This window comes from Bufo bufo, chromosome 1, assembly GCF_905171765.1.
Source record: "Bufo bufo chromosome 1, aBufBuf1.1, whole genome shotgun sequence".
NCBI lineage: Eukaryota > Metazoa > Chordata > Amphibia > Anura > Bufonidae > Bufo > Bufo bufo.
In genome coordinates, this window is record NC_053389.1 from 253,891,129 (window position 1) to 253,900,567 (window position 9,439).

At 43.1% G+C, this 9,439-nt stretch overlaps 1 protein-coding gene across 2 annotated transcripts in view; it reads left to right on the forward strand.

Moving 5' to 3' along the window:
- DENND2A (DENN domain containing 2A) overlaps positions 1 to 6,894 on the forward strand; it is a 103,754-nt gene extending 96,860 nt beyond the window's left edge. For both annotated transcript variants that reach the window (XM_040438762.1, XM_040438771.1), the window contains 5 exons: positions 1,450 to 1,491; positions 3,600 to 3,717; positions 4,379 to 4,618; positions 5,484 to 5,570; positions 6,527 to 6,894. In XM_040438762.1, the coding sequence (XP_040294696.1) occupies positions 1,450 to 1,491; positions 3,600 to 3,717; positions 4,379 to 4,618; positions 5,484 to 5,570; positions 6,527 to 6,558 (519 nt within the window). In that variant the 3' untranslated portion in view covers positions 6,559 to 6,894. The remainder of the gene's footprint in view (positions 1 to 1,449; positions 1,492 to 3,599; positions 3,718 to 4,378; positions 4,619 to 5,483; positions 5,571 to 6,526) is intronic.
- The last annotated feature ends 2,545 nt before the right edge of the window (positions 6,895 to 9,439 follow it).

The window sequence follows — 9,439 nt, forward strand, 5'->3', positions numbered from 1 at the left end:
CAATCAACTATTAGTTTCCGGACACAGAAGAAAGAAGCGTTTCCCAGCCAAAACTAACACCATTCTGGGGTGTAGCCTTGTATGATAAAATTCCGTACCCCAAAAAGCCCATGGGAAAAGATGAAGTGTGCAGAAGGGCTGTGAACATTAGCGGAATCCAGAAGATGTATCGTATTAAAGGACGTGTCTGGCTTTGTGTAACTCAAGCTGAACGAATGGATTATAAAAGGTTCTGCTAATTTCAAATATACCTTTTTTGTTGCTGCTGTTTTAAGTATCTCTTCTTGCTGTCAGTGAATGGGAATACTTTAGTAAGTTCCAGAGGCTAAAAACCTGTACAGACCTAGTACTTCTCAGGGTGAGATACTATTGTATCCTGCGTAAACCTTTTAACCGCACTGATACATTGTAACAAACTCGGGACCAGAGATATGTGCTGCTACTGGCAGCAAGCAGGTATATTGAGACTGGTGTGAAATTGATACACAAAGATAAATAAGAAAATTTAAATGGTAGAAAACTATTAAGAAAGGGAGAGGATTTAGTGCCCCTAATGGAGTTCTTTTCAAGGAGCTTAACGAGGTTATCCCATGATGAATGTAAAAAATGAAAACTATATATAATAATGAATACCTTTTTTGTAACAAACTAGAACCAGCCCTGTACCTCACATGGATCCAGAGATCTCACCAATCATTGCTCCAATTGCTTTGCTAGAATTATTGGAAGTTGGCGCGTGGAACTGAGTCTGTGCTTCTATCTCAGTAAGCAGGACAGAGAAATTAGAAAAAGGACAAACAGCAGGTGGCGCTATACAGATAGATTGTGGCTATACTAAATTTCTAATTACATGCCATTACAAAAGGATTCAGATCCAGGTAGTGGTTTGGAAACTGTAGAATATTTTTCATGGGACAACCCCTTTTAAAAGTAGTGAGCACTATATACCACTATAACTCCCAGCCTCTCGGTGAAACACCAAAATGGCTCACAAGATGTCACCCAGCTCTCCACACACCCGGAATGGCATTTTTTTTTCTCCCTCTTCAGCTGATTTCATGACATTAGTGTCAGTCTTTAATGTAGTTCTTGCATTCTGTTCATAAGTGAAGAAGGCTCTGTAACTAGAGGAGCTCTTTAACCCTTTGCAGTTTTTTTTTTTTTATAGGGAATTTCCTCCATACAGCCCCTTTCATAGTACTGAGGCCCCCGGCTATTGCAGCATTGCGTGTGAGCACGCGGCCGGGCTGGGTGATTTCTGAACAGGCTCCAGGATTATAAAATTATATGTCATTTCTGGTCAGCACTAGGGAAACCTCAAACCACAGTCCAGGATGTGTACTCAGCATGAATGGACATGAGCCCAGCCTGCTGCTGACTTCTGAACGGGGAGGAACTGGAAATACCCCAGGAAATAGGAAATTACCTTCTTTCTTTCTTCCATTGCAGGTTCTACTGGTCGACCTCGGTAATAATCGCTTCCTGAGACAGGTGAGTGAAATCGGGATAATTGTAAGCAGCTCCCGTCTACACAGGACGGTCTTGTTGTAAGCTGGATTTAGACATAATGGTAATGGTACAAGGGGTTTGTGGCCTCTCTACACTCTCAACACCTTTAAGTAGCCATCCCATGAGTGGTTTGCTAAACTTCATATCAGTAGTAATAGGTCAGAGCAACTAGACTTGTATGAGAAATCTCCAGCATTAAATACTGGGGACTCGTGCTTAAATCGTAGAGATAAGATGTCTATTGCATTTGCTTGACTGAAGCTGTTAGGTGTAACTAAACTGCCTTGGGAGAGGTATTAGAAGAGCATTGTAAGAGGCAGACAATAGATGTCACACCCCTCTACCTTGGTTTCTTCAGTTTAACCTACAGAGCACCTTTTCACACCCCTTTTGAACCAGCCCTCCTCTGTGTCTGCGACCAGCAGCTGATTGTCGGGAAGGAAGAGTTCCTTCCTTACAGTCAGCTGCTCATTAAGAGGAGATGAAGCAATGCATTTACATGCAGCGATCACCTCCACAGTATGAGGACATGTGGTCGTTATTGCCATCGCTCGTCCTCATACAGCTGCATTGTTTAGACTGCACAATCTGCTGCCTGGGAACGATAATTTACGCATCGGCAGTAATGATCATTTGATCGGCTGCAGCTTTACACCAGCAGATGATCGGGAACGAGCGTTCACAGGAATCTACCCGATTATCTGGCCATCTAAATCCACCTTAACAAGGTTTTACCATCTCAGACAATGGGGGCATATCGCTAGGATATTCCCCCATTGTCTGATAGGTGCGGGTCCCACCTCTGGGACCCACACCTACAAGGAGAACCCAGTGGGGAAATGAAGGGAGGGCGCAGGCGCCCTCCATTCATTTTTATGGGGCTGCCAAAAATAGACCAGCGCTGGCTCGGCTATTTCCGTCTGCCCCATAGAAATGAATGGGAGCAGGGGCCGCGCGTGCGCTCCCATTCACTTCTATGGGAGCAGCGCTTGGTGGTGGACGGACCCAGGTCCTCCAGCCACAGCTCTCCCCGCTCTGTTCTCGTTGTAGGTTACTACTGATATGCCATGACCATCCTTCATGGTATTATGTAGATACTTTATAGCTTTGTAGTGGTGCAGTGCACAGTATACAGGATTCTAGTATTATTTAGGCATTGTATGGCAGTATTATATGACCAAAAGATATGATAGTTTGATTTGGGCATTTAATGCAATAATATATACAGAGTGGTATTATTTATGCATTGTAAGGCGATTTTTATATAGGGATTGTATGACAGTATTTTATATAGAGACGATACTTGGGCATCATACAGCAGCATTATATGGACAAAGGATAGTGGTATCATTTTATTAAGGCCAATATTATACAGAGACAGGGTAGTGGTATTATTTAGGAATTATAAGGCAGTATTACATGGACACAAAATAGTGGTATTAATTAAGCATTGAATAGCATTATATGAATGCTGCTGTTTGGGCAGTATTTTAGGAGTATTACCCTCCTCCTCTCCTTTCGTTTGGGCTAAAAATATTTTTTGGTTGGTCTTTAGTAAAAATTTCCAGCTACATTCCCAGTGTAATGGTGTAATCTGTGTAACTGCAGAGCAGGAGGTTCTATGTTTACGTTGAATCCCGTCATCTGACGGCTCATGTAAATCTGTGATCTCCTAAAGCACATGAACGCTTATTTAAGCCATATTCTTATTGATGTATCAGGAATTGATCTGTAATGAGTATTTGAGTTATCAAGAGCTCAAAGAACAGAGCTACAGACAGCAGCAGCAGCAGCTCTGCTGGATGACAGGGCTGGAGGAAAAACTTACAGTCTGCAAATACACCTTCAACTAACCCCTGTAATATAAGAACTGCTGGAAATTTTTAATAAAGACCAATTAAAAAAAGATTTTTAGCTCAAAATGAGTAGGATGCAATCGTAAAAAGAAATGGCCTTTAAAGTTACCCTAGCTTTAAATTGGTGATAATGGTACTCTGGTCACCAGCAGTAGGGCGTGAATCGCGTTGCTTTCATTTATTTGATAAATCTTGAAAACTGGCTGACTTGTTTCATCTTTCTTGTGCTCTTAGATGGAAGATGAGGACTCAATCCTACCCCGCAAACTTCAGGCGGCTCTAGAGCAGATCCTAGAACAGCGCAATGAGCTAGCTGTGGACATTGACCAGGGCTCTGCCAACGGGCAGCAAGGTAAATTCCAGGTTTCCAGTGACCGTGGTTACTTTTGTGTAAGATGGTTGAAATCTGAATAGACATCTGGACAAAGGGTCAGATGTGGACATGATACAAGCTAAGGCTACTTTCACACTAGCGTTTTTTGCGGATCCGTCATGGATCTGCAAAAAAAACGCTTCCGTTGCAATAATACAACCGCATGCATCCGTCATGAACGTCAATAGGGGACGGATCCGTTTTCTATTGTCAGAAAACGGATCCGTCCCCATTGACTTACATTGTGTGCCAGGATTGATCTGTTTGGCTCCGCTTCGTCAGGAGGACAGCAAAACGCTGCAGGCAACGTTATGGTGTCCACATCCAGAGCGGAATGGTGACTGAACGGAGGCAAACTGATGCATTCTGAGCGGATCCTTTTCTATTCAGAAAGCATTGGGGCAAAACTGATCAGTTTTGGACCGCTTCTGAGAGCCCATAACTGATCTCACAAACGGAAAGCCAAAACGCTAGTGTGAAAGTAGCCTAAACTCCATCCCACACCAAGGTCAATCTTTGGTTTCCAAGGTTTAAAAAAGTCATGTGACTCCTTGCAACCTATTAGGAGCTGGTATTAGAAGCGTGACACTAAGCAGTTTTCTTTCTGACTTTCCATGATGATGTCTCACGTGTTCCTCAGACTCCAGCTCCCTGAATGACATAGTGTCGGAGGCCTTTGTTCGCTTCTTTGTGGAAATCGTCGGCCACTACTCCTTGTTCATGGTCCCCGGAGAGCAAGATGAGAGAACTCTCCTCCGCGATGCCTTCCGTAAATCTGTCTCGTCAAAGAGCGTCCGTCGCTTCTTGGAGGTGTTCATGGAGACTCAAATGTTTGGCGGCTTCACCCAGGAACGAGAGATGCGGAAACAGGGCAACAAAGGTCAGTTAACCCACAAAGGGGTGCTTCTATATTTAAAGAACACTCCAGACAAAGCTGATGAACACACTGGGGGGAATATGCCAAGACTGGAGTTACATAGGCCAGGCTTAGTATAAAGTTGGTTGTCGCATAATGCCCTCAGGCGTGTTTTGTGGTGTAAACTAAGAGAACAAATAGGTGGTATTAACTAGACAAGGCAGTCTAAAGATGTGCCAGGTTTCTCCTCCAACATCAGCTACAGTGATAAATTTGGCGCATGTTTACCCTGTCTACGATTAGTAAGTCTGGGTCACTGTATCCGTTTTGACCAGAGCCTTCTTGCCAGTTCCTCAGTAGTATTGACTCATGCATGCAAATTACAAATATGGCCTCCATCGCAGCTTTATTTTTAGACTGCTTTTTTGAGTCTTCATCCCAAAACTGCAGCATGCTCTTTTGGATATCATATATGGAACCATATTCTCTTTGGGGGGGGGGGGGTTTATATGGTGTAGTATACAAGCACCTTGTACAGGACAGTTCTGAGTGACCATTATGAGGTTCCATATTGCAATCCAAAATGTATATGCTAATACGCATGAGACCAGAGGCCACAAAACTGCCCAAAGTGATTGGATAAAATCACAGTGCAAGATATGTATGTACAGTAGATGTATTGATTTTGCTGCAATGCTCCCTACTGGTAACATGATGGATAACTGTTGGCCTTTCTCCACCCTGTTTTTCAATCTTGCTCCTGGGAGTTCTGCACTGAAGCCCCCGCACACAGCTGTGAACGTTCCCTGCTGGAAAGTCTTGGGGTGTGAGCGGAAGAAGGTCTCTTTGGACACTGGACCCTGACCCTGCTGTCTGTTTATATCCACAGGTCTCTTTGAGGTTCGAGCACAGGAATATCTGGAAACCCTACCAGGCGGAGAACAGAGCGGGGTCAACAAATTTTTTAATAGAATAGGTGAGATAAAATGAATACTGTATAAAGTATTAATACAGCATCATTATGAAGACCTTTTTTATATATGCTTAAAGGGGTTTTCCGAGACTTTTTATAACTGATGACCTATCCTCTGGTATCTGATCGGTGGGGTCCGACACCCGGGACTCCCATCCATCAGCTGTTTGAGAAGGCACCGAGGCTCCTGTGCGCGCCGCGGCCTTCTCAGAGCTTTTCCTAGGCCAGTGACGACACGTTCATCTGTCACGTGGCCTAGGAGAAGCTCAGCCCCATTCACTTGATCAAGTACAGCCGCTATACAATGTATGGCGCTGTGCTTGGTGATCTGCGAGCGCCGATGCCTTCTCAAAAAGCTGATCGGCAGGGGTCCCGGTTGTCAGACCCCCCCAACAACCAGGTACTGATGACTTATCCAGAGGACCGGTCATGAGTTAAAAAATCTTGGAAAACCCTTTAAAGTCTTAGTGTTCGACAGCTCCCAGCATACCGAACAGCCTGTATTATACAGCTGTGCTGCTTTCATTATTCTGCAGCCTCAAGATCTGAAATCTTCCATCCTTCCCAGCGTATTCAGTGCCTGCACAGAGCATATTATGGTGAACTTCATTCTGGGAGGCATCTTCATATTATTATGGCACCATACAGTCACCTTCTGCTTTATAGGAGCTTGGCTAAACTGCGCGGGATGGGGGGGGGGGTCTGACATCAAGCTTGCTGACTGTGTCCACTAAGAAACTGTAGAATAGTGGACTAGAATACTGGAGGATAATACAGGCTATAACTCAGGATCAGTACAAGAGATCAGCCGGTTATATACAAAGCGACTGCTTTTTATGTAGATTATTTATTAGTATTATGATTCATTATTCTGTTGCTATACAGTATATATTACATATTATCCATCTAATCCATCTGTAATCTATCCTAAAAAGAAATATTTCTTGTATCTTCTCTAGGAAGTAAAATGCGGTTTTTACACAAGAAATAAAACTCGGAGGAGAAGACAACCCATATGGATGTGTTTTTAACTTATTAACCAGCTGTCTCAGTCTATGGTAGCCGTGGAAGGGTCCCTCCTGTTACTGTTTACTGAAGGGAAGCAGGAAGTTTGAGGCGACACAGAATTATTTCCCTCGCCTTGAAGAGCCGCCCCCACATGGGGACCGTTATAAGGACAGTTGGGTGGTCTCTTGTTTATATTATGCACTGGACAGATTTTGGATAAGCTTATCAATGTACCCACATCATCTTCATCCTGATCAGTCGCCAATATTTTTATATTTTTTTTTCCACAACTTTTTGCTTTTATTTATATTAGTTTTTTTTTTTTTTTTAAATGTACAAGAAGAGTGACTGATTTTATCACCTCGAAACATTGGGGATATTTAACTGTCCAAGAAATCTGTGTCTCGGGAGGACGATCGTAAAGCGACTTTTAGGAGTAACAGGATGTGCGCAAAGACTTGCATTCATTAATACCCTAGAACTAGAGGCGCGTTCTCTGATGGACTCGACTAATCTGTACTGGGCTGCTGAGTGTGATGTCCCATCCTGACAACACGTGGGTGAAACTTTGCGCCTTCCGACAACTTTAACTGTGATGAATAACAATGCACCTCCCTTTTTACTGTTCTGCCCGTGGTCCATCACGTCGCCCGGCGTTTGATGTCTGTGGTACTGTTCTAATCTGTGCTGAACGTGTGAAAACATTTGTATGTTGTATTTTTTGTTTTTATTTGAAGGGTAGATTGTGCTATGGGTTATATATTTAATAATCAAAATCATCAGAGATGGAAACTATTGAAATCTAGTGGACAAATGTACATGGAAATGGGTCTGTAATCTGGCATTCCAGGATCAACAGTGGTGGATTGTCAGACTGGGTCAAACCAAATGTTCTGAACAGCCCCCTCCCTCCCACTTCATCCTCCACCCAGTGTCTTCTATAGATGTCTACTTTGCACAGCAGTAGGTTTTAGCTACTGGAATGGGAGTGGCTTAAAGGGGTTATCCCATGATTAATGTAAAAATGAAAATCGGACATCATATATTGCATATATTTCTCACAAAGCTAGAACCAGCCCTGTACCTCACATGGATCCAGAGATCTCCCCATTCATTGCTGCTAGATTTATATCAGGCTGGCAGCTCAAGGGGAGTGTCTGTTCTGCTGCAGCTAAGGGGGCGTGTCTCATCTCTCCCTATCACAGCTCAGGAGGCAGATGAAGGATGAAACTGAGCATGTGCGGCCATCTCAGTGAGCAGGACAAAGAAAAAGAGCAAACAGCAGGTGGCGCTATACAGATACATTTTGTTGTATAACTCATTGGCTATACTAAATATTTAATTACATGCAATTACAAAAGTTTTCAGATCCAGGTGCTGGTTTGAAAACTGCAGAATATTTTTCATGGGACAACCTCTTTAACAAAATATGAGCATAGCTGGAAAGCATTGGCTTCTGCTACATGGCTGAAGGTGAAGAGCTTTAAGTAAGTCTAGGCACAGGACCTCTTCACAGATGGATCTAAAGGAGACCAGGAGATTTGCCTCTGTGAGCGAAAAAATGGACATCCCTTTTAAGAATAGTCTAGTTTAGGGCTACTTTGCACCACAGTAATACTGTTTGTAGTCAAGACTGTAACCAAAAAAATGTGAGCGCTGTTCAGTTTCCAATAACTTAAAAAGCACCTGTCAGCAGGGTCAGTGCTATTAAACCAGACAGATACTGCCTGGTAGGATTGATCCTGCTGATTAAAATTATTCCTGTCTTCTTCTTTTTGCAAATGACTGCCCTGGAGGTGCATAAAGGGGATAGACCCCTTTCACAAGACAGGTAGTCACTAATTTACAGGGGAACCTTGTAAGAACCTCAGTTGGAGTTACTGCTCTGCTTCCAGTTGCTTTGTACGTATGATAGGTAAAAACGTGTCTGTCCATTATATGGACAGCCCACTGATTCTAATGTGAACTATGTCATGCTTCATTTCCCCTGTGGTGTGGGTGAACTGAACACTTGCTTCTAGGATCCCTCACAGGTTGCAGGTGATTGTTGGGACAACCTGTGATCAGCTTGTCATTGGAATACCCTTCTAATACAAGCGATTGTTCAAAGTGGATATCCCCTTTAACAGACCCTTTAAAGAGACAGTACAGTGTAAATACTCACGACTAACTGCACCTTTGGCTTGCATGGCATCCCTGGCCTCGCCTATCTAGACTGTAGAGGTTTCCCTCTTTCTTAGAACTTTAAGATTGCCAACAACTCCAGCCAAAAAAAATTCTGAAGTTTTTCCTTTTAAAGCGTTGTTTCTAGTGTGACTTGTGGGCAGTATCTGGAGACATGACATAAACTACAGTTTCTATAAGAAGCAGCAGCTGCCAGTGATTGTAACCACATGTGTCTTATTGCTGTATGTGGTAGATGAAGAAGCTGTCGGACACTTGCATCTTGTACGTGAATGTTTGGCATTAAGGGGGACGGGTAGAGGGGATGTACTTCCTGCCCACTGGAAGCCTTAATACATTCAGCCTTGTTGACTGCTCGCAATGACTGTGCCTTAGGACGATACCAAAGATGGAAAAAGTCTGTTCTTAAGATGTGTAAGAACTCCTACAAGGCATTGACTGTAGGGCAGAGACTGATACTGACGAGTCGGTGGGCCGGCGGTATACTGAAACCACTAATCTAAAAGCCTGTGATCAAGTTTTAGAGAAAGCTAGACAGCGCCCTCTACAGGGCATGCTGTGCACAAATCATGATATATAAATATATAAATTCCAATAAATGAGCCTGTGGTTTATATTGAGATGTCTTATTTGTTCAGATTATTTTTTTTTCATATTTTAGAAATAAATATTTCTTAATT